Source organism: Sarcophilus harrisii, chromosome 1 (genome assembly GCF_902635505.1).
Source record: "Sarcophilus harrisii chromosome 1, mSarHar1.11, whole genome shotgun sequence".
NCBI lineage: Eukaryota > Metazoa > Chordata > Mammalia > Dasyuromorphia > Dasyuridae > Sarcophilus > Sarcophilus harrisii.
In genome coordinates, this window is record NC_045426.1 from 461,419,484 (window position 1) to 461,445,239 (window position 25,756).

At 32.3% G+C, this 25,756-nt stretch overlaps 1 protein-coding gene and 1 long non-coding RNA gene across 3 annotated transcripts in view; one reads left to right on the forward strand and one right to left on the reverse strand.

Moving 5' to 3' along the window:
* The window catches only part of CA8 (carbonic anhydrase 8), a 141,715-nt gene that overhangs the window by 58,157 nt on the left and 57,802 nt on the right, over positions 1-25,756 (forward strand). Inside the window, exons 4-7 of the mRNA XM_031946371.1 lie at positions 15,256-15,351; positions 22,058-22,120; positions 23,414-23,462; positions 25,149-25,261. Coding sequence (XP_031802231.1) covers positions 15,256-15,351; positions 22,058-22,120; positions 23,414-23,462; positions 25,149-25,261 — 321 coding nt within the window. The remainder of the gene's footprint in view (positions 1-15,255; positions 15,352-22,057; positions 22,121-23,413; positions 23,463-25,148; positions 25,262-25,756) is intronic.
* The window catches only part of LOC116420575, a 46,186-nt gene continuing 44,427 nt past the window's right edge, over positions 23,998-25,756 (reverse strand). For both annotated transcript variants that reach the window (XR_004230935.1, XR_004230936.1), the window contains exon 5: positions 23,998-24,401. This is a non-coding gene — a long non-coding RNA (uncharacterized LOC116420575). The remainder of the gene's footprint in view (positions 24,402-25,756) is intronic.

Genomic DNA, 25,756 nt, shown 5'->3' on the forward strand with positions numbered 1-25,756 from the left:
TGTGACTTGCTTTTCTAGGACTCTTCCCAGGAGTAAGAATATGGGAGAATATAGTGTAGGAAAATTTTTCTGGTAGTACAATTATCAGGGTACAAGTAAGAAAAAGGCAATCAAAAGGGACTGTAGTGTGTAAGTGAGTGTATCATTAAAGTAGATAATTGTAGGCTAATAGGAAGGTAAATGAAGGCAGAAATTGGGGGCACATTGGAAACACAGGGAGATGTTGAGTCAAGAGTTGTGATAGGTTTGAAGAAAAGGTTCAGTAGATTTGATGGCATACAAAACTTATTAGAAAGGCAAGAGACTGTGATCAAAGGGAAATTTCAGAGTTTGCTTTTAAGTATGTTTTAACTTGAAATGATGGTGTATGTCAAAATTGAAATATCTAATGGGTATTTGGAAGTAGAGAATTGAGGCTTAAGAAAGAGGAAGGTTGGAAGCAAGGATAGGAAATAAATGGCATTTTTATTTTGGTAAATTTCCAGCATTCCTTGTGGTGCTTTACTATCATATTACTCATATTAATAAAGAAACTTCTCATCAATCTTTAAGATAACTAACCATTAAGGTGACATGCCATCCTCAGACTTAATTTTTTAGTGAAAAATAAATGATTATAAGGCTAGAGGTATAGTTCCATTTTTATAACTTTATGAAATTTGTTCATTGTTCTCAGCTAAGCATATTAGGATTAATGTCTGTCAGGTATTAATGATATGTCTTCCTAATGAGCTGCAGGGAATCACAATTTTTGAATCTCTATAGCAATATTTCAGTCAAAAAAGGCTTTCTTCAAAAGATTTATATGGAAATTTTAATGATGTTATAAGATTGTTTAATTTGAAAAAATGACAGATATATTAAGAAAAATTAATAGCAAATGCCAATTCAAGACATGGAGTTAATTTCATTGTTATTTTTTTATTGAGCATTTGTTCATAATGAGGACTAAATTAGTGATAAAATTTAGGGAAAGGACGTGGACCTTAGTGTCCTATAGTGGGTAAAGAAAGCCAAGACCTTTGCCATGAGAGAAAGGTTAAGCAGGATCTTAGAATGATCATGATGCCAACTTTTAAATGGAATGAAACTTTCTTTTGTCTCCATTGCTCCCCCCCCGCCCCTTATTGGGGTAGCTATGTTGGGCATCTTAAGAAAAATGCATATTTAAGTTTATCATAATTTCTTGTAGAACATTTGAGTAATTTTCCATTTATTTAATTGGAATCATATCTATATGTGTTTAAACATTTTTCAGGTGTGTCCAACTTTTTGAGACCCCAATTTGGTATATTTTTTGGCAAAGATACTAAAGTGATTTGCCATCTCCTTCTCTAGCTCATTTTTATCAATTTAAATGATCTTTCATAATCAACATTAAATTGTGGTAAAATCAGTATAGAATCAAGAACTCTCTGATTTGTTTTCCAGGTCAATTGTTTTTGCTGTGAAGTATCTTCAATTTTCTTCCATTTTTAGTTCAGGCTTTTGCCTTTGTTTTAATATTTCTTGTGGTCTAATGTAGTCAATGTAGTCAGTCCATTCTGATTTTCATGGAGTTTATTGCTTAGGCAAGGTATCATATGGCTTATAATAAGCTATTAATTAAAAAAATCTCCCATACCTATCATTTCTTTTCCATTTTTCTCTAGTACTTATTTAATTCACAAAATCATGTTTTAAACTGCTTTTTAAAAATTCTTGTTTGACTTCTTCCAGGAATTTTAGGTGAATTTGTGTCCAACTTTGTGGTTTTGTTTGTTTGTTTTGAAGGCTATAATTTTAGAGGTTATGGAGCCATTCTTTTCTTCTGGATTTGTGTTTTGAGCATTCCTATCACCCAAATAACTTTTTTTTCCTGAGGCATTTGGGGATAAGTGACTTGCCGTGGGTCACCTATCTAAGAAGTGTTATGTGTCTGAGGCCAAATTGAACTCAGGTCCTCCTGACTATAGGGCTGGTGCTCTATCCACTGCACCACACTAATAACTTTTTTATGATGGGATTCCTTTTGTTAGCTGGTTTGCCCATTCCCCTGATTGCTTCCTGACTTCAGAGTATGTTAGGAACAGGTTCTATGTACTTCTGTAGGGAGCCAGGAAACTTAATTCAAATTGTGCAATATCATAAAAGCAGCTGGGTGAGTGGGAATACCTGGTCTCTGAGTTAAAGTCTCAGCATATGTGTAGTCTTGGGGACTGAGGGGCCTATCCAGTCAAAAGGGGTTCACTGGCTCAAAAATCTGAATTTCATAAAATTGAATATATATATATGTCTACAAAGATAAATATGGTTATCTTTCGTGTAGATCTAGATCTCATTTATTGTTAGCTCTTTCTTTCTATATTTGTATATCTATAAATATCTTTATATAGGTATATACATATATATACACACATATATCTGTTCATTATATATATTGTTGTTGTTTGTCCTTTCTCCTTGAAGTGTACCATTACATTAGGAAGGTGATGTCACAATATATGCAAGTAAGTTGGATTTAAGTGAGGGTGACTGCTGTGCAAAGTCACCAGCTTAATTTTCTCTTTAGGAGTCATCTGGGTCCAGTGCCAAGATATAGATTAGGATGACTGGAGTTGGCCCTGTATGTGGTGAGAGATCTTGACCCTTTTAACCTAGGTTACTTAAAAAAGTCTTGTTTGGCTGAAGTGATGTATGAGGTAAGAACTGAGACAAAGAATGGCCTCTTTTTTAGTAAAAAGAAAAAAAAAATACAATCTGGAGGGAAAGATCCTTAGAGTTTCTGACCAAAGAAGAAGCAATTGCAATTTACATGAACTCTTGAGTCAATCGGGTCCAAACAATGACCTAAAATTAGATTTATTGTTGGCCGGTCAATGAGAGGTAGAATGATTTGGGTTTAAGATATGGTCCTTTTTTTTTTTTCTAATAAAGTTTTTTGTTTTCAAAACATATGCATGGATAATTTGACAACATTGACCCTTGCTTAGCCTTATGTTTCATATTTTCTCCTTCTTTCCCCCACCCCTCTCCTGGATGGCAAGCAATCCAATATATGTTAAACATGTTAAAATATATGTTAAATCCAATATGTATAAACATTTGTACAATTCTCTTGTTGTACAAGAGAAATCAGATTAAAAAAAAAAAGAAAGCAAATGAGTAAGAAAATAAAAAGCAAGTGAACAACAACAAAAAGAGTGAGAATGTTATGTTGTGACCAAATTTAGTACCTACAGTCCTCTCTCTGGGTATAGATGGCTCTCTCCATCACAAGATCAGTGGAACTGGCATCAGTCATGTTATTGTTGGAAAGAGTCACATTCATCAGAATTGATTGTCACATAATATTGTGTTGTTGTGTACAATGATCTCCTGATTCTGCTTCATTTCATTTAGCATCAGTTCATGTAAGTCTCTCCAGGCCTCTCTAAAATCATCCTCCTAATCATTTCTTATAGAACAACAATATTTCATAACATTAATATACCATAACATATTTAACCATTATCCAACTGATGGGCATCCACCCAGTTTCCAGTTTCTTGCCACTATGAAAAGGGCTGTAAGGCATGGTTCTTAAGGAAGAAATCTACCTGTTAAATCTCTAGATATTTTGGGAGCTTTTATAATGAATATATCTATATGTCTATCTATCTGTCTATATCCATCAGTGAGATTTTATATATATATATGTATATATGTGTGTGTATATCTATATCTATCAGATCAACAGATATATTTAGGTGATCTTCAGATAATACATAGATAATCCACCCTTGTATCCATCCTTAAAATCTTGCCATTTTAGTAGGATTTGCTAGAGCTTGTAGTTCATTGACATATACAGATTACCCAGAAACCATCCTGTCCCATGACTATCTTCCAGTATAACATTTTAGCATATTTCTCTCATAATGCTTAGAGTTTTAATCAGCAAATATTAAGTATTGCTAAAATGTTTCAGAACTGAAAAGACTTTGCTTCTTTTGAATAATCATATTTTAATTAGGTAGTTATTGAAGCTAAGGTTATACTTTAGAAACAGTTTAAATATAAAAAGTTATGTTTTGCTTTAAAACTAGCACCATATTCCCTTGCTATTAGAATTAAGTTTATTTTCTACTACTTGAAAATATTTTAGTCTCTAGAAATATTAATTTTTTTTTTATTTAATAGCCTTTTATTTACAGGATATATACATGGGTAACTTTACAGCATTAACAATTGCCAAACCTCTTGTTCCAATTTTTCACCTCTTACCCCCCCACCCCCTTCCCTAAATGGCAGGATGACCAGTAGATGTTAAATATATTAAAATATAACTTAGATACACAATAAGTATACATGACCAAAACATTATTTTGCTGTACAAAAAGAATCAGAATCTGAATTATTGTACAATTAGCTTGTGAAGGAAATCAAAAATGCAGGTGTGCATAAATATAGGGATTGGGAATTCAGTGTAATGGTTTTTAGTCATCTCCCAGAGTTCTTTTAGAAATATTAATTTATTGATGTAAAGGAACAAATTCTAATTCTTTTCTTACATGATTCTTATACTATTATATTTACAGGAATAAAAGATAGGGTTTGTTATTAGAGTATGAATTGATAGATTATGGGCTATTGTTTTCTTGAAGACATAATCATGATATTTGTATTCATTGATAATTACATCCATTGGAACTTTATAGTTCTACTATAACTTGACTTAATAGAGCTAGTTTATTCTAATAAGATTCTAGGATGATAAGAGGACTGCAAGAGCACCCTCTAGTGTTGAATTAATACCTTAGAATTAGCATTTAAAAATAACATCTTTGACAATTATTTTCTTTGACTTTCTTTTCAATCTCCTCAATGACCATGATAGTTGAATTTGTATCCATAATTTTGTGACTTAAATTGAAATGCACTCTCAAGTTGTAAGAAACTATAGTTGGAGACTAGATTGTAAAAATAACATTCTAAATAAAAGGTTGATATTCGTATAAGAATTTTGCAAAGCAGTGAGTAGCTACAACTTGATTACAAAATAGTAAAATTAACCTAGTCATTTGTAGACATTTGATCAGTGTGGAATGAGCAGGTGAAGCCCCTAGGTAAATTTTAAAGCAGTCATACTTATGGGAGAAAAAAAAAACCTCTGTTGCATTATCTATCTTCACTTCAAAAATAACATTTTATCACGGATGCCAGAAATATCCTCTTTTGGAGATTTACATTGAAATTCATTATTTCACGGTGTCATTTAAAAAAATCTACAAACTTAACAATGTCAACTAAACAGAATTTTATTACCTCTTTGGCTTGTACTACCAGTTCACTAAAATGTGAGTACTAGAATTCTTACAAATATAATAGTAGGGTTTCTCTATCAAAATTTATTTGAGTGCTACAGTTTCATAATGCTTGGAACATATAAGTCCTGTTCTCTATATCCAATCCTGGAATTCAGTTTCATTGCCCACACCAGCTCCCTTCTGAAGATTTACAAACTTCCTGTTATTTTTGGATAAAACATGTTGTGATCAGACTAGCTCTCTGGAGGATCTCACTACCAGCCCTAGTCCTTGGTCTTAGAAGAGGCAGCACTCATGTGGATGGTCAAATATGGAATCCATTTATTCCTAATTCTCTCAATCTTATATACCCTAATACCCTTATATAACTCTAGCACATTGCACTTGCCTTAACTACATACTGCACATGCAGTACCACATAAACAACTTGCTATTGTGTGTAAACATCTTTTGCCACTTGGTATCACTTTGCTTTAATTACAAACAGGTTGTCACTGCCTCCTGACTTCTCAGGAAAGCCGTGAGCCCTTAGGGAAGATGGAGAGCCGAACCAGACTTTGTCAACAGGTTCTCTCTGGGTTGAAGAATCTTTTGCCTCACCCAGAGTTCCCCCACTATCTGTGGCCCTCCACAAAAATATAATTTTTCCTTTAGGTATTTGAAGCCTTCCACAATAAAGTCTACAATTGTTTATTAATTTATTTACAAGATGTCTTGTGTTAGAAATAGAAAGACAGAAGAAACTAGTCTCTAATCTTAAAGAGCTCTTATTCTCACTGTGGAGATACATACATATATATATATATATATATACAGACATGTAACATATACACACATATGCATATATAACAATACATGTAATATATATGTATATGTAATACAGTATGTATGTACATATAATACGGTATATCTGTGTGTAGATACATATTCAGTGAGACTTAGAAGCCCCAAAAGACTAGACTAACATTTCTGTCCCCTTGTTATATAATACCTTAAACTTTGCCCTCAGCAACATTTTTATATTAGAAAAACAGTTATAATTATCCCTTAAAATATGTATTGTTTCTAATGTGTTTCTGATTTATCATATGTTGGCAGAAGAAAGTAAATGGTAATTTGGGGGAGTTTTGTGGAAGCTGCAATAACATGTCAAGGCCAGCAGATGATACAGAAAGGTTTAGAATCCCAGAAATGTATAAAACTATATGTATAGCATTGCATAATATCAACACGTTTTATATTTTTAATACTATAATAATTCAGATTTTCAGATACAAAAGGAAGGCCAAATATTTATGCAGATTTTGCAGATTTCATGGGTACTGTGCATCCAACCATCTTATTGTAGCAGGATAACTGTATAACTCTTGACTATATGTACATATTTGAAAGTAGTATAAATATAGAAAGAAATGACTCTTGTTTGAATAGCTTGTTATCCATGCTATAAAACTGTTGGAAGTGATAATTGGAATTGGAAAGAATATTTGAGAGGGAAGAAGTATGCACTGATTTCTTTTTTCTCTCATCTCCAAAAAGATTCAGTTTAAAAAAAATAAAACTTTTTATTTTCAAAATACATGCATGGATAATTTTAAATATTTACCCTTGCAAATCCTTGTGTTCCAAATTGTTATTCTCTCTCCCTTCCTCCTACTCTATCCTCTAGATGGCAACTAACCCAATATAAGTTAAACATGTGCAATTCTTTTATACAAATTTCCAGAATTATCATGTTGCACAAGAAAAATAAGATCATAAAGGGAAAAATGAGAAAGAAAACAAAATGCAAGCAAACAATAACAGCAAAAAAGTGAAAATACTATGTTGTGATCCACACTCAGTCCTCATAGTCCTTTCACTGGGTTTAGAGGGCTCTTTCTATTACAAGATCTTTGAAATTGGCCTCACTCACCTCCCTATTGAAAAGTCACATACATCAGAATTGATTATTATATAATCGTTGTTGTTATGTACAATATTTTCTTGGTTCTACTCACTTCACTTAGTATTGGTTCATGTAAATATGTCCAGGCCTTTCTGAAATCATCCTGCTGATCATATCTTTTAGAACAATAATATTTCATAACACTCATATACTATAACTTATTCAGCCATTCTCCAACTGATGGGCATCCACTCAGTTGCAGTTCCTTATATTAGAGCTGCTACAAACATTTTTTGCACATATGGGTCTTTTCCCCTTTTTTCTAATCTCTTTGGGATATAGGTCCAATAGAGACATTGCTGGATGAAAGAGTATTGCTCTTCAGAATAGTAGTATCAATTCATGTCTCCACCAACAATGTATTAGTGTCACAGTTTTACCACATCCCCTCTAATATTCATCATTATTCTTTTTCTGCCATCTCAGCCATTCTGAGGAGTATATAACAGTATCTAAGAGTTGTCTTAATTTGCATTTCTCTGATCAATAATGATTTAGAGAATTTTTTTATATGACTAGAGTTGGTTTTAATTTCTTCATCTGAAAATTGTCTGTTCATATCCTTTGATCATTTATCAATTGGAGAATGGCTGGTATTCTTAAAAATTTGAGTAAAATTCTCTATATATTTTAGAAATGAGGTCTTTATCAAAACCCATGAATGTAAAAAAAAAACTTCCCCAGTTTATTGCTTCTCTTCTAATCTTGTCTGCTTTGGATTTCTATGTACAAAAACTTTTTAACTTAATGTAATCAAAATTAACTCTCTTGCATTCTATAATGTAGTCTAGTTCTTTTTTTTTTGGCCACAAATTCCTTCCTTCTCCACACATCTACATGGTCAGTTTTTGTGTAGTTGCCATGTACTGCTAAGGAAATATATATTTATTTCTGTTCCCATTCACTTTTTTCCCAAAGGTCTATCATACCTAACTTTTCTAAAATTCTACTTACTTTCTTAACTTCTTTCTAGCTTATTTTGTGATTTGATGTATCTAGTTCTGATAAAAGGAAGTTGACATCCCCTGTAAGTATAATTTTGCTATTTCTTCTTGAAACTTTCCTAACTTCTCTTCTTCTTTTTTTTTTTTTTTTTTTTAGGTAAAATTATCATTTTTATTATATTAGCTCACCTTACCCATGAGCAATTGATTTTTAGATCTGACTTTATTTGTGACAAGAGTTTTGTAATTGTGATCTTATAGCACCTGGCTTTGTCTTAGCCAATAGACAACCGAGTATTTTATTTTCTCTACACTTTTTTTTATTTTTTTTTTAATTTAATAGCCTTTAATTTACAGGATATATATACATGGGTAACTTTACAGCATTAACAATTGCCAAACCTCTTGTTCCAATTTTTCACCTCTTACCCCCCCCCCACCCCCTCCCCTAAATGGCAGGATGACCAGTAGATGTTAAATATATTAAAATATAACTTAGATACACAATAAGTATACATGACCAAAACATTATTTTGCTGTACAAAAAGAATCAGACTCTGAATTATTGTACAATTAGCTTGTGAAGGAAATCAAAGATGCAGGTGTGCATAAATATAGGGATTGGGAATTCAATGTAATGGTTTTTAGTCATCTCCCAGAGTTCTTTTTCTGGGTATAGCTAGTTCAGTTCATTACTGCTCCATTAGAAATGATTTGGTTGATCTCGTTGCTGAGGATGGCCTGATCCATCAGAACTGGTCATTATCTAGTATTGTTGTTGAAGTATATAATGATCTCCTGGTCCTGCTCATTTCACTCAGCATCAGTTCGTCCTAACTTCTCTTCAAGGAATTTGAATGCTTTACCACTTGATGCAAAAAATTTAGTTTTGAAAGTACTTCATTATCTATGATATCCTTTAGCAAGATGTAGTTTTATTCTTGATCTCTTTTAATTAGATCTATTTTTGGTTTTACTTGATCTGAGATCAGAATCACTACCCCTGCTTTTTTTACTTCACCTGAAGCATAATAGATTCTGTTTTACTCTTTTACTTCTATTCTGTATATGTTACTCTGCTTTAAATGTGTTTCTTGTAAACAGCATATTGTAGGAGTCTGGCTTTTAATCCAATCAGCTATCCATTTCCATTTTATGGAAGAATTCATACCATTCACATTCACAGTTAAAATTGCTAATTCTGTATTTCCCACCATCTTATTTTCCTCAAGTTATACTCTTCTCTTTTCTTTCATCTGTTCCCACCTCCCCAATGTTTTCTTCTGACCACTATCTCCCTCAAACAGCACTCCCCTTTTATAATCCCTCCCCCCTTTTTATCCTTTTCCCCTCTACTTCTGTTCTCTCTTCTATTAGCATTCCCCTTTCCTTTCCCATTTCCCCTCCTGCTTCCCTCTAGGATGAGACAAGTTACTCTATGAAACTAAATATGTCCGATATTCTGTCTTTGATCCATATCTGATGATATTGAGGTTCCCTCTTCTTTCTTTCTCTCAATTGTAATAGGTCTTTTTTTTTTTTTTTTGCCTCTTCATGAGATATAATTTACCCCATTTTACCTCCCTTTTTTTCTTCTTCCAGTGCAATCTCTTTTCCATCTCCAGTTTCTTTTTTTTATATCATCATAATAAAGTCATATTATAACTTCAAGTATACCCCCAACAGAGATATAGTTCTCAAGAGTTAAACATATCATCGTCCTGTATAGGGATATAAGCTTTTTAACTTTTAAAATAAACAGCTTTTTTCTTTCCCTTTTTACCTTTTAATGATTTTTTTTTTATTTCTGTATTTGAAGATCAAATTTTTAGTTCAGCTCTGGTCTTTTCATAAAAAATAAATGAAATTCACATATTTCACTGCTTTTCCCCCCATTTCACAAATTCAGTTTTTCAAGGAGTTATTTTTTAATTTCTTCAAATCTATTTTTAAGGAGTTATATGCTTTTTCAATTTTGCTGAATCTATTTTTAAGGAGTTTTCTTCAGATAATTTCTTTGTTTCCTTTTCCATGCTCTCCTGAAAAGTTTTCATTTACTTCCCCATTTTTCTTCTAACTCTCTTTTAAGATCCATTTTGAATTATTCCAAGAGAGTCTTGTGAGATGATGAACAACTCATATCACTCTTTGGGGCTTCATCTGGAGACATTTTGTTTTTAGGGTTTGAGATCTATTCTTCCCTGTCTCCAAAAAAAGCTATTTATGATCTGAGTTCTTTTTGATTTTTTTGCTAATTTTTAAAGGCTGAAGTCTGGTCTTAGGCCAAAGACTAATACAAAGTTATTTCAGATGGCAAGGTATTAGCAAAAAGAAAGGCCTTTTTCTAAAAGGTAGTATTTGAGTTGAATATTGAGCAGAATATTGAGCAGAACTGGGGATTTTTAAATGTATTGGGAGTAGAGAGAGCATAAGAAACAACCAGTCAAAAAGACAGAGACAGAAGATCTTCAGTCTGTCTCAATCCTCTATGTTCAGTATTACTACATTATTACAACATAATTGAAAGCAATTATTGTACTCTACACAACTAAGTGGCAAAATGAATAGGGCACTGGGATTTGAGTCAGGAAGACCTGAATTCAAATTTGAGCTCAGCACTCATCAATTATGCTTTTACCATAAGGGATATGCTTTAAGGGATCAAGAAAACATTGCCAAAGATTAAAAAGTTAAGACCAAGAAACTAAAAACCTTAGGATTAAAGATAGTATATTCACTACAAGGGTAAACTGAAGGCATTAGAAGAGAAGTAGTTTTGGATGAAGAGTTCAATAAATAGATCACAAACCTTGCATAGAAAAATATATAGTAATGATAAAGGACTTCACTCTTGGGCTAGAACTCTTTATTTCTCTGTCAAATACAAAGCAATTAATATGTTATTAACTTATCTTAATAATAATTCCTTTTTTCAAAAGGTGGTAGAATCAACAAGAGGAAATTCTATTCTGAATTTGACTCTCACCAATGAGGAGGAGCTATTTGCTAAGTATAGAGATGGTGGGAATTTGTGATAAAGGAGAAGAGAGTGATACTTAGTTTAAAAATGTACCCTTGGTTTCTGAAGAGCAAGGAACTATAGGAAAACATTGACTGAAATTTTGTAGGAGAATCCAGCTCAGAAGGGGTGGAAGAGCTCTCAGTAATGAAGTTCTAATGACACACAGAGAACAGATTCAGCTGAAAAGGAAAAGACATCTCTTTCTATAGGAGATGTCTCAAGAGACTGAAGTAGATAACAGGGAACTCAGCTCCCGAAATAGATTTTTAAAAGATTGGTATAGAAGATAGAAACAAGGGCAGGTAATGGGGCATAAATATAAAATGTGACACAATACTCTAATGACAGTGCCAGGAATGTTAACGTTCAGAATGAAATGAAGTTGGCAAAAAAAGCTAATGAGAACTGAGGGTGGTTTTCAAAGCTTTCTAAGGGAAAAGAAATAGGATCACTTGTTCAGCGTGGATGGGATGATGTTTAATGATGAAAAGGAGATAGCAAAGCTGCTCAGTTCTCATTTTGTTTGCTTTTTCCTCTGCCAAGTACAATGATCTCAAGGTTAGAAAGGAAATATCAAACAGCTAATATGGAATTGATACCTTGATAATGAGATGATAGTAAAAGAACACCTACCTGCCCTGTATAAGTTTAGGTCATCAGACCCAAATGAGTTACATTTTAGGGGCACTAAAAATGGCAAAAGCTATTGCCACACTACTGTAATAATGTTTAACAGATCATAGGCAACAAGAGAAGTGTCATAGAACTAAAGAAGAGCAAATATCCTGATGTTTGAAAAAGGAATAGGAGAAGAAAAGACTGACTTTTCAAAATGTATTTAAGTGTGATTCAGTTCATTGCAAACTTCTACTATTATTAATGGAATAGTTAATATCTAGAAAAGGAAAAAAAAAAGGCTAATCAAAGTGCTTCAAAAAGAACAGGTCATGCCAGACTAACTGCATTTCTTTTGCTGACAAGGTTGCTGAACAGATAGACAAGGGATTGCTATGAATATAGTTTCCTTAGATTTTAGCAAAGCATGTGATGAGCTCTCTCATGCAATTATTATGAAAAAATGGAGATATAATTTAAATAATAGTATAGTTGGGCAGTTAGGTGGTACAGCAGATATAGTCAGGTATCTGAATCCAAACCTGATCTCAGTACTTACTAGCTGTGTGACTCTAGATAAGTTATTTAGATCCATTTATCTCAATTTTCTCACCTAGAAAATGAACTGGAGAAGGAAATGGCAAACGATTCCAGTATATTTGCCAGGAAAACCCTATATGGGGTGAACAAGTATCAGACATGATTGAAATGACTAAATAACAATAGCAACAAAATAGTTGAATCATTTATAGACTTATTGAATGCAAGGACTAGTCATTACTATGCCAATATTAATTGCAAATGAAGCCACTAATGCTTTAGAGAGCTGTCCCTGACACTGTTATTTAATAATTTCAATCATGAGTTAGATACAGATCTAAGTAGTATTCTTATCAAATTGCTGATGAGAGACACAGATCTAGGAGTGATATCTAGATGATAATCAGGGTTCACAAAGATCACGATGGACCAGAATACTGTGTGATATCTAATAAATTAGCATGTAGTTCAAAACATTAACTTGGATTGGTCAATTGAACAGCTAGGTTCCCCCTCCCCCCATGCAAAAATAATTAGTTTTTTCCCACCAGGCTAGAAAAAGTATGAAATGATTTTTACTTTACTATTATTGAATTTACAGCAGAGGTAATTGTACTTAGCTAAAAATTTATTACTACAGTAACTATTTTGAAAGTATTAATAATTTATTGTTGTTTTTTAATTAAGGATTCTAAGATTTGTGTCTCTGTCTGAATGAAAATTGTCCAAAAATTGGAACTCTTTTTTTTTTTTTTTTTTAGGAATATTTAACTCTAGATTAGAATGGAATTGATAGATATCTTAAAAATTCATGCCTTGAAATTTTGGTACATTTTCAATTAATTCTAAAAGAATATCTATCTTCAGTGCTCTAATCTCTTTGATTTGGGCAAATTCTCAATGTTTAATCTGCTACTTAAAAATTATTAGATTCAATCAAAAATGATTTATTAATTAAAGATAAGAGATATATAGTTAGATAGTAGTTTGTGTGAAAACTATTGGGGATTTTAGTGGACTACAATGAAATGGCATCCAAGAAAGCTAAATACAACTTTAAGTTGTATCATCTTTCACCTGGATGTTCTAAAAAGCCTCCGAAAAGGTCTTCCTTCCTCAAGTATCTCCTCTTCCCCAATCTTCCATTCTTCACAGAAAAGACAGATTGACGTTACTAAAGAATAAGTCTGAACATGTCTCTGCCATGCTCAACAAGCTTTAGCTATTCCCTGATTTCATCAGGAAAACACAAGGGCTCCTTTGTTTAACATTTAAAGTTCTTTCCAATATAGTGTTTAGTAATCTATACAAATTAAATTCATTTTTACTTCCCCTTGTGTGCTCCACATTCTGACCAAATTGACTTTATTGCCAGTTCCCATTTATATCAATATATCTTTTATCTCTGTAACTTTTATATAGGTTTCCTCCCATATATTGAATATTCTCCCTCTTTGTGCTTCTTGGAATCCTCAGTTCCCTTCAAAGTTCAGTTCAATGGTATATGGATATAATGGAATATTATTGTTCTGTTAAAAATGATGAACAAGCTGATTTTATAAAGTCTTGGAGAGATATACATGAAATGATGCCGAGTGAAACAAGCAGAATCAAGAATACATTGTACAGAGCAACAGTAAGATTGTGTGATGATCAATTATAAAAGACTAGGTTCTTTTTGTCAGTTTAGTGATCCAAGGCAATACCAACAAACTTTGGATAGAAAATGCCATCCACCTCCAGAGAGAGAACTATAGAGACTGAATGTAAATCAACACGTGTTATGTTCAATTTTTTTTTTCTATTTCTTCTCTTTTTTTTCTCTCCTGTGGTTTTCCTTCTTGTGTTTTAATTTTTCTCTCCCAACATGATTCATAAGGAAATATGTAAAAAAAGTGAATATACATGTATAATCAAAAATGTTGTTTTTTGGGGGTATCTGGGGAAAATAAAAATTAAAAATCAGTTCAAGTCTTATCTCCTGTACAAGGCTTTTCAAAATCCCCCGTTACTAATGATTAGTCTGAGATTACTTTGTCAGTTTTAAATTTATTTATGTTCATTTTATTTTCCCTCCAGTCTTAACATAAATCAATGTAACCTCTGTGATTTTTGCTGATAATTACTGTTTTATTTTGGCCTTTGTATCTTCAGAACAATCTCTTTCACATGGTTGGTATTAAAATAGTGTTAATTACTTGAACTGAATTACATTGAGTGCCATAAGATCTAGCACTAGGGAGTTGTAAGTCCAGCTATACTCTGCCCAGTTCAAGTCATATGTAAACCAGGAGTATTATGTTCGTATTTCAAAACCATGTTTTTGGAAGGACACTGATAAAGTGAAGAATGTCCAGAGTAGGGGAAGCAAGATGGTACAAGGTGTCAAGGTCATGTCATATGAGAACTGAAGTGGAAATAGAAATATCCTGGAGCTGAGAAGTGTTGGGTTAATATAATGATTGTCTTTAAGTATGATGCAGTATGGAAGACAGAATGACTTATTGTGCTTGATCTCAGTCAACAGAATTAGGAGCAATAGACATAAATTACAATGAGGCAAATTTAAGTTTGATGTAAGGAAGAATTTCCTAATAATTTTATACTATTAAAAATGGAATGCACAGGCACAAGAGATGACAGATTTTCCCTCTATGAAAGTTTTTAAGGAGAGTGTGGACAAATATTTGTTGAGCATTCTATATAGTATAGAATCCTTTTGTATATAGGCTGGTTTTATATGGAATACCAATGTCCCTTTCAATTCTCAAATTCTTTGATTTTCTTATTTATGAAATGTAATGTATAAAGTATTCCAGAATTTTCTTTCCTTTTTCTAAATTGCCAATGAATTTTATCTGGTACTGACCTCTTCTATCTTTGTCATTTATTTTCCAGCTTCATCTTATCCACTGGAATTCCACCCTTTATAGCAGCATTGATGAGGCAGTGGGGAAAACACATGGAATAGCAATTATTGCTTTGTTTGTTCAGGTAAATGCTCTACTATTCAGATCATATATTATGGTTTAGAGATGCCAAATGATGTTTTTAAAATTTGCTTGCAATTAGATTTTTATTTTGTAGTTTTGTTAATTTCTCAGATGAATATCCCCCAGTGCCTTAAATAAAAATCTATATTTTTGTAGATCAAGATCCATAAAGATTTTATTCCTTAGTAGAAAAGACTTAATTTCCTTTAGATAGATAAATAATTCTTTCATAATACTTCCTGCAGAATACTCTTATGGATCTACAGATATCTTGAAAGAGAGAATTTAGTTAAAATGTTCTTGAGACAGTACTCATTTATTTTGTGAGAAAGAGTTCTTTGGAATGTTCTTAGACTCAGACTAACTATAGAATCTAGGAAGTATCAATCTTAGGACTTCTTAATTAATTAGATTAAGTTAGAGAAAAGCCAGAAAGTATAAATCCCACTTTTAAAGCTAAAAGCAGTGTGCCAGTTAGTTAGTGTATAATGTGAACAGTTGTAACTTCAGCTCATCTGGTTAGAGTTTTAAAATGTGTAAAGATTGAAGAGATTCTAGAAGCTGATCCCTTTGTTTTTTGCCGATTACCAAGCTAGGCCCACTCAATTTACTTGATTGGTCAATTAAACAACTAAGTTTTAAAATTCATCATCTATTTATTTTTTCTTGTTTTAAATTTGTTCTAATTCTCTCTAGGCTGGGAAAACCTGCAATAAAATTTTTACTTAGATGTCATTATTGAATTTACAGCAGATCTAATTGCCCTTAGCTAAAAAAATGATTAAATTATAGTAACTTTTTCAAAGGTATTAATAGTTTGCTATTGCTTTTTTATATATAACTGTAAAGTTTGTATTTTTCTCTCTGGATGAAAAGATCACTCCTTTTTAGAAACTCTAGGTTAGAATGGAGTGATAAATAGCTTATAAATTCATGCCCCTAAACTTGGGATATTTCCATTTAGTTTTAAAACAATTATCTTCACTATTTTGATGGATTAGTGATCTCATTGATTTTGGCAAGCTCTGTATGAATAATCCACCTACTTAAAATTATTACCTTTTACAAGCAATGAAGAAGGATTTATTAAGCAAGCATGTTAGGGTATGATGTTTGGTACTATTGGACATAAATAAAATATGGACCTTGCTCTCAAGGAGCTTACAGTTTTGTTGGAGAATAAGACATACATATTTCAAACAGTTTTGGTAACAAAATATGACAAATTATATAATGGATTCCTAACTATTAAAGAAGTCCAGGAATATGTTAGCTGGAATAGATAGGGAAGTGTTCATTCATGTTCTTAAAAATGTGCCTATAGCTGTAATATTTATTTATGAAAAGGTAGGTAGTCATCAAGAAAGAATTCAGAGGTGCAGGTTATCTTTCATTTAAGAAACAAAAACTTGATTTTGATGCCATAAGGTGGGCAAAGTTCCTAATGAACTTGCAATACACAAGGGGCAAGATGACATAAGTTTGGTTAAGTTCCCAAGCAGAACTACAATTTACAAGAGGGAAGGTGGGACCTTTTATAGCAAAGGACTCAATGTAAGGTATGCTTACCTCAGAAGGTAATAATCTCAGTAATTCACTTTTTTAGCTTGGCTTTCTGCCAAGCCATCCAGGAACTGTGGTTGTCAAGATAATCCTGTCAATGTGAGAAATTATTTCAACAAAGGTCCACTTAGGGGCAAAATAATCTTGTCAATGCTTCTTCCTATGGTCCCCCTAGACACTGAGTTATTGGTCTTTTGTTGGGGTCTTACTTACCCCATGATTTCCCCTGTCAAAAATGTGGACCAAATGGGAACCAAAATTTTTTGGACTGTGAGATGAAGATCTTGTTTTCTGAAACTTCTTCTTGCCCAAATTGGGCATAGAGCTATCCCTGGTTTATGATTTCCCATGGAGAAGGTGATAAACTTGAGGGTTTGGAATCTGATTGAAGCAGAGTCCAGTAGTTGCTGAGTCTCAGGATGAGAAATAAGATGGTGTCCAGTGTTGACCATCATTTGAATGTGAATCAGTTGGAGCCTGATTGTTCAGAATATAATGACGTTATATTTTCAGATAGAAAATAGCAAAATCATCCATATTTGCACTGTGCTCATTTCTTCTACTGACCACTTTGCTCTGATTATAGAAATTTGCATGCTTCTCTCCAATAATAATGGTAACATAATTAATGTTTCAAGGATTGCTTTACCAAAAATGAAAGACTTTATTCTTTTCATCATGTCCTTTTTTCCCCCTTTCATGTATTCTTCTTTCTCTTTTATATTACTTATTGTAATCTTTTTGAAACTTGCTGGTGCTGGAGAAAGAGGACAAGCTGCTATGGACTTTTTGGTAGGAGGTGGGGAGGACTTCAGGATCTTACAAATCTGGAAACCTCAGCCTCAGCATATGTTCTTTTTGTTGCTTTTCTTTCTCTTCTTTATTTCCCTGGGTGGTTAGATAATGGGAAGTTTATTGCTGAATTGGGACTTAGTTTTGTCATCTGCAAAATGAAGAGGGTTTTAATTGAATGATCTCTCAAGTCCTTTCAAGTTCTAAAATTTATGCTCTATGATTATCTGATTGAGCTTTCTCTTTCTAGTCTTTGAATGTCCTCATTTTTGCCTCTGTGAGTCTTCTATGGGTTCAGGAATTACATTTCAGACTTAAAGAGGACTTCAGATACCATGCTGTACAATCAACATGACAGGAAAGGTCTGTCTCACTGGGGTGGGAGAGTTTGTTTTTAAACTTTGAGTTCCAAATTCTTTCCCTTTCTCCCTCTCCCCCATTGAGAAAGTAAGCAATTCCATATAGATTAAATGTGTGTTATCATGAAAGAAAACAGAAAAAAAAAGTCAAGAGAAACAAAGGAAATGAAAAAAGTGTCCTTCAATCTGTATTCAGATACCATCAGTCCTTTCTTTGGGGATGTTTAGCATTTTTTCATTCTAAGTCTTTCAGAATTGTCTTGGACTATTGTATTGTTGAGAATAGCTAAGTCATTCATGGCTGATCACCCTAAAATATTGGTATTATTTTGTATACAGAACATTTCACTTTGTATCAGCTCATGAGGTCTTTCTAGGTTTTTTTTTTTCTTTTTTCTTTTTTTGAGAGCATACTGCACATCAATTTGAATGTGATAGCATAATAATATGCCATTATAATCACATACCACAATTTATTCAACCATTTCTCACTTGATGGGCATTGCCTCAATATCCAATTCTTTGCTACCAGAAAAGTTATTGTAAATATTTTTATAGACAAAGGTCCATTTCCTATTAGATTTGTTAAGAGGACAAAAAATAAAAATTACAAATGGTGGCCAGGATATGGGAGTAAATGAGACATTAATGAATTGTTGATGTATTTGTGACCCGATTTAACCATTCTATAGAATAATTTGAAATTGTGTCCAAAGGGCTAAAAAACCATATTATATCCCTTGATCTACTAATACTAATATTGGATTGGTATACCCAAAGTGATTAAAAAAAAAAAAGGTAAAGGGCCACATTCTTTTATCTCTTTCCCCTCCTGTTTTCCTGTGGGATAAGATTTATTTTTAGACCCAATTGATTATGTATGTTATTGCCTCTTTGAGTCAATTCTGACTGAGAGTAAGGTTCACTCATTCTTTCTGACCTCCTGCCTTTTCCTCTCCACTGTAAAAGTTTTCTTGCCTCTTTTATGTGAGATCATTTATCTTATTCTCTCTTTCCTTTTCTCCCAGGACCGTCCTCTTTCACCTCTTAATTGTGTGTGTGTGTGTGTGTGTGTGTGTGTGTGTGTTTTATACATCATCTCTTCATATTCAATTCATATCCGTGCCCTGTCTATATATGCTCTAACTACCTTAATAATGAGGAATTTCGTATGAGTTACAAGTATCATTTTCCCTTGTAGAAATGTGAACAGTTTAACCTTATTAAGCCCCTTATGATATCCCTTTCCTATTTTCATTTTTATGCTTCTCTTAAGTCTTATATTTATATTTATTTGAAAGTCAAATTTTTATTCAGTTTTAATTTTTTCTTCAAGAATGTTAGAGTGTTCTCTTTTTCATTGAATGTCGATTATGCCCTCTGAAGGATTTCTGCTGAATAGGTGATTCTTGATTGAAATTCCAGCTCCTTCATCCTCTGGAATATCAGATTCAAAGCCCTCTGGTCCTTTAATGTAGACGCTACCAAATCTTGTATTATCCTGACTGTGGCTCTATGACACTTGAATTATTTCTTTCTTCGTACTTGCAATATTTTCTCTTTAATCTGAGAGCTCTGGAATTTGTCTATAATATTCCTGGGGATTTTCATTTAGAAATCTTTTCCAGGAGGTAATTGGTGGATTCTTTCATTTTTTATTTTATTCTCTGGTTCTGGAATATCAGGGCAGTTTTCCTTGGTAATTACTTGAATGATAATATCTAGTCTTTTTTTTTTTTTTTTTTTTGATCATGGCTTTCAGGTATTCCAGTAACTTTAAAATCATCTCTCCTGGATCTTTTTTCCAGGTCAGTTTTTTTTTTTTTCCAATGAGATATTTCACATTGTCTTTTTTCCATTCTTTTGGTTTTATTTGATTGATTCTTGATTTCTCATCAATTCATTAGCTTTTATTTGCTCAATTCTAATTTTTAAGGAATTATTTTCTTTAGTTAGTTTTTGTGCCTCTTTTCCCATTTGGCCAATTCTACTTTTTAAGGAATTATTTTCTTCGTTGAATTTTTGTGCTTCCTTTTCCATTTGGCTTGTTCTGTTTTTCAAAGCATTCTCTTTGCTGGGTTTTTGTACTTCTTTTACCATTTGGCATAGTTTGTTTTTTAAGGTGTTATTTTTTTCAGCATTTTTTTGTGTATCCACTTACCAAACTGTTAACTTTTTTTCATGATTTTCTTGCATTATTCTCATTTTTCTTTTCATTTTTTTCCTCTACTTCTCTTATTTGGTTTTCAAAATCCTTTTTTGAGCTCTTCCATAGTTCAAAATCAATTCACATTTTTCTTTAAAGCTTTGTATGTAAGAGCTTTGACTTTATTTTCTTCAGCATCATCTTGTTTTTGTTCTTTTTCTTGTTCTTCTGGTTCTTGTTCTTGTTCTTCTTTCGTCTATTGATCTTTTTGATCTTCCTTGTCATCATAGTAATTTTTATAGGTAAGAATATTTTTCTGTTGTTTGCTCATTTTCCCAGAATTTTCATTTGTTTGCTTTTTTTATTGCTTTCTTTTTCCATGGTTATATATGTTAATTTTTTAATACACATTTTACGAATCATACTAGAAGAGAAAAATCAGAAAAAGGGGAAAACCACAAGAGAAAAAATCCCCAGAAGATAAAGGAAAAAAAAAAGATCTTTATTTACATTTATTCATCATAGTTCTCTCTCCAGTTGCAGATGCTCAGCTTATTTCTTGACTTCTATAACACTTTATTAAAGTGGGACTTTGCTTCCAGGGTAGAGGGCACACTATCCCAAATTTCATGGGTTTTGTGCAGCTGTGTTTAGAGATACTTTTAGGGACCTATAAATTTTCATTTCTTCCAAGGTGGTATGGTCTAAAGAGAGTATGGTCTCCCCATCTCTGCTCTGATTTGTGATCACAAGCACTCTGTTCTGCTCTGAATTTTTATCAGAACTGAGATCTGGATCTGAGTATGGCCTGTGCTGGTCTGTGCTTCACTTTCATTCAGGTGTGCAGACCTTTTCTGATGATCTTCTAAGTTGTCTTTGGCTGTAAAATTATTTCACCCCATCTTTTTAAGGGTTCTGCTGCCTCAGGAATTATTTTATAGCATTATTTAAAGGGATTTGGAGGGGTTTGGGGGAGAACTCAGACAAATCATTGACTTTTCTCTGAGTCTTGGCTCTGCCCCTTCACATTGTTTTTTTTACTGAATATTTTTCAAAATAATGTAGTGTCTTGCATACATATATTGTATTTAATTTATATATTAATATATTTAATATGTATTGGTCAATCTGCCATCTGGGGGAGGGGGTGGGAGAAAGGAAGGGAAAAGTAGGAACAAAAGGTTTTGCAATTGTCAGTGCTGAAAAATTACCCATTCATATATCTTATAAATAAAAAGCTATAATAAAAAAAATAAAAAAAGTAGTGTCTGACATTTTCACCTTATGATTTTATGTGTCACAAGCACATTGTTTCCCTCCCATATAATAAATTGAAGTTAGAATGTTGTTCATTTGATATCTAATTATTTTGGTGTGCCAGTTTTGGCTACAATTTTGATTTTATATAAGTATTGTTGTTATTGTTCAGTCAATTTTCAGTCATGTCTGACTCTCCATGACCTTCTTTGGTATTTTCTCGGAAAAGATGCTTAAGTGCTTTGCTATTTTCTTCTCCAACTCATTTTATAGATGAGGAAACTGAAACAATGAAGGTTAAGTAACTTGCCCAAGGTTACAAAACTAGTAAGTGTCTGAGTTTGGTTTGAACTCAAAAAGATGAGTCTTTCTGGCTCCAGGTTTATTTTTAGGACATTTTTAGATTTAGCCACTTAATCTTATTTGATGTAACTTTATTATGGCATAGTTACTAATGGGGAAGTAATTGAGTTATTCTCAACAAAGAAATGCCACTTATATCAGGTTATTAACTTATTATAATATTTTGTATAATAATATTGTACAAAAATAAGTCTTTATTTTTAGATTGTTTGTTCATTATGTTTCAGATAGGGAAAGAACACATTGGCTTGAAGGCAGTGACTGATGTTCTTCAGGATATTCAATACAAGGTAAGTAGTTATTTAAAAAGGGGGAAAAACAAAACAAAACCTAAGGAGAATTGTATAACTTAACAGAAGTTGTGAGGCAAGTATCAAAAAATTACTGCCTTATAAGTACAATGAAGGAAAATCTCTGTGATTATTAAGAAAAAAGAGTATTACCTAAAAGATGCTACTCAGGTAAATGATAAGTCATAGGTCTTAAATGTATCATGTAATCAAATTTTGAGCAGGTCATATTACCTAGTAGGCCTATAGTGATTGGGCTACATGGACCTGGAGAGGTTAGTGCAGTTTTATATTGCTGCCATAGAAGGTGTGGTTGCAATGTCTGTTTGGTTTAAAAGGACTCAGGGATATCAGATTTATTTAACAACTAATTTTGAAATTAAGATATTTTCTCTTCAACTCTGGAGTAAGGTTGTGGGAACTTAGTCTAATCTAGAATCTTAAAGAGAAAGAGAATTTTCCTAATGTGCAGCCACAGAGAACTTAAGATATTCCTTTGGCTAGCCTGGAGTCACTTTAAGAGTGCATTTCATAGGATACACCTAAGCAAGAATACATTTTCTTGCTTAATTAAATTAGTCTAATTGTATAAATTTAGGGTTTAGAAGAGCCACTCTCATCCTGCTTTATATTTGATTGGAATCCTAAAGATGCTCATGTTTATGCTTCAGCTGTTATGCTATTAAGTATTGAAAAATAACGATCTGAATTCACATATATAACACACACACACACATATAGGTGTTCAATTTCTTGGAGATATAGATAATATCTCAATGAAATTTACAGAAGGTGGACAAACTCAGGTTTGGTACATTTAAGCTTTGAGTAAAGAATTAATATTTTAAAGTTCAGTTTGGGATACATACAAGACTAATTTTCATTTTAATTATAAATACAAAAACAGATCATTTGGGAATCTCAAATGTGAAACTTTGAATAATGGGATAGATCTTTTCTTTATATTCTATCTGGCATCAAGAGAAGGCCAGTGACCCCCATATACTTTTATTCTTGGAGAAAATTTCCCACAAGGTGATTAAGAAGAAAAATAATTAGATAACTTGGGAAACTAGAAATAAACAGATTTATAGTAGAATTAATTGGATTAAATTTTCAAACTTTTTTTCTGACTAGAAAACAGAAAACAACCCACTAATTATTAGAAAGTTCCAAATATTTTAGACTAATGGAATGTCATTTAAAGAATTTTCAGCCATTTTATTTTGTGTTTTTTCATGCCTCACATTTGAAAATAACATGATGTAAATTAGTCCTCTTTTTCCCCCCCAGGGAAAGACTAAAATAATACCCTGCTTTAATCCAAATACTTTGTTACCAGGTAAGTGGTCTTAACACACTTGACATTTGTAAAATGAATTTTAACTAAAAACATAAATTGAAATTACTTTCTCCTGAATTTATACCTTTGTATTTTCAAAAACTTTTGTTATAAGTTCTCATTAAATAGCATCTATGAGTAGAGAAGGTATACACCAAATTCTAGTAGCTGCAAACATGGGACAATCCTATTTGTCAATTGGTTAGGGAATCTGTTAGCTCCATGAATAATGAGGAAAATAATGTCAACAGTAATAGCTATGAATTGTACAATATTTCAGAGTCTGATTCTTTTCGTACAGCAAAATAACGTTTTGGTCATGTATACTTATTGTGTATCTAATTTATATTTTAATGTACTTAACATCTATTGGTCATCCTGCCATCTGGGGGAGGAGGTGGGGGGTAAGAGGTGAAAAATTGGAACAAGAGGTTTGGCAATTGTTAATGCTGTAAAGTTACCCATGCATATAACCTGTAAATAAAAGGCTATTAAATTAAAAAAAAAAAAGAAAAAAAAATGAAATAAGAAAAAAAAAAGAAAAAAACAAACAAAAAAACCAGTAATAGCTATGAGATATTTCTTAGTTATAAAATATTTATTATTTTAATCCACAAGATTAGGAGAGTTAGATAGCACAAGTGGACATACCCTATTAAAGGTTGCTCCTGTCAACTTCAGGAATATCTCTTATACTTTACTCAATTCTAGGCTTAAGATTAGAGACTCTTCTGTAATGGCCTTAAGATTAGAGGCTCTCTTCTGTAATGGCCTTTTGCCAGCCACTAGAGACCATTCTATCCCAATTTTGATTTGACATTGTGAAAGATGATAAGTGCCTTATACAAACCATTCACTGAAAAGGCAAGGAAATCTCTATCAGCAACAATGTTATGCACAACAAAGAAGCACCAAATAAATTGATCCATTTAGCTGCCTCTAGAATATAAAAGAAAAGAAATAAGAAAAAAAAAAGTCTTAACAGTTTAAACCCTTATCTTCTGGAGATTCCAAGAAATTTGACTCTCTATATTTCTAGTTTATTCAATCTTCTTATCTCTTGTAATAGTACTTAGCACTTTTTCATTCTTTTTTCTCCCTTGGGAAGATAGCCTTTCTTAGTTATCTATCTTAATAAATGGATTAATTTCAAAGAAATGGCATATTTATAACAGGTTTAGTTTGGTTTGTTTTTCTCCATGAAAGTTTAGAAGAATGAAATAAGTATCTATGAGTTCTGTCAGTATTGCTAGTAACTTGAAAGAAAAAACCTTTAGAATTATTCTGTTGAAAATCTTAAGTATATTTTAAAAGTAGTTATTTTGTAAAATCTTGGATTATTGTACTGGCATTTTATTTTGTCTCTCTATTAAGTAGATAGCAACAAGGAGTGCTAGTCTTGGAGGTAAGAAGACCTGAATTCAAATCTTATTCAGATATTAGATGTGCATGCCAGTACAAGTCATTTAAACTCTCAGCGTTGGTTTTCTTACAAGTAAAATGAAGATCATAAAGACATCTACTATATAAGGCTCTTGTGAGGATTAAATGAAATGAAATGATATTTGCAAAGCATTTTTTATATATTTTGTATATCTTGAAGCACTATATAAACGTTTTTTATAATTATTCTTGTTTAACACATTACTATAATTTTTCCCCTTTTTTTTTAAACAATAATAACAGATCCTCTTCTGCGTGATTATTGGGTATATGAAGGCTCCCTTACTATCCCACCTTGCAGTGAAGGTGTTACTTGGATCTTATTCCGATACCCTTTAACTATATCCCAGATACAGGTAATACTTGTACTTCAACTGATTATAAAATATAATTGTGGATTAAAGGTTATTTTTTTTCCATAGAAAATGACATATTAGTTTTTCTGTAAAGGTTCCATTAGATTAGTGCATATCTTTTTCGAATAAAGGTTAAGTGTTTTAAGTCAATGAGAATAATTGAAAGTCCAAGTTTGAGGGAAGAGAAAAGATATATTTATTATTAATCATTTGTATTTAAAATGTCTTTCCCCTGCAAATCAAAAAAGCCAATAAAATAAATAAATGCATCTTAAATTTAACATAACAATTTCTCAATAAACAGCAAATTTTTAAAAATAATTATTATCTGACAGATGCTTTGCTAAAGTGCTGGAAATAGTCAAAACTAAAGCAGACTGCTCTTAAGGGATTTACATTAGTTATGATAAGGAAAACAATATGCACATATATTAGTATATAGATAGTATATAAAAAAAATCCAATGTAGTTTTAGGAGGGAGAATATTAGCTTCT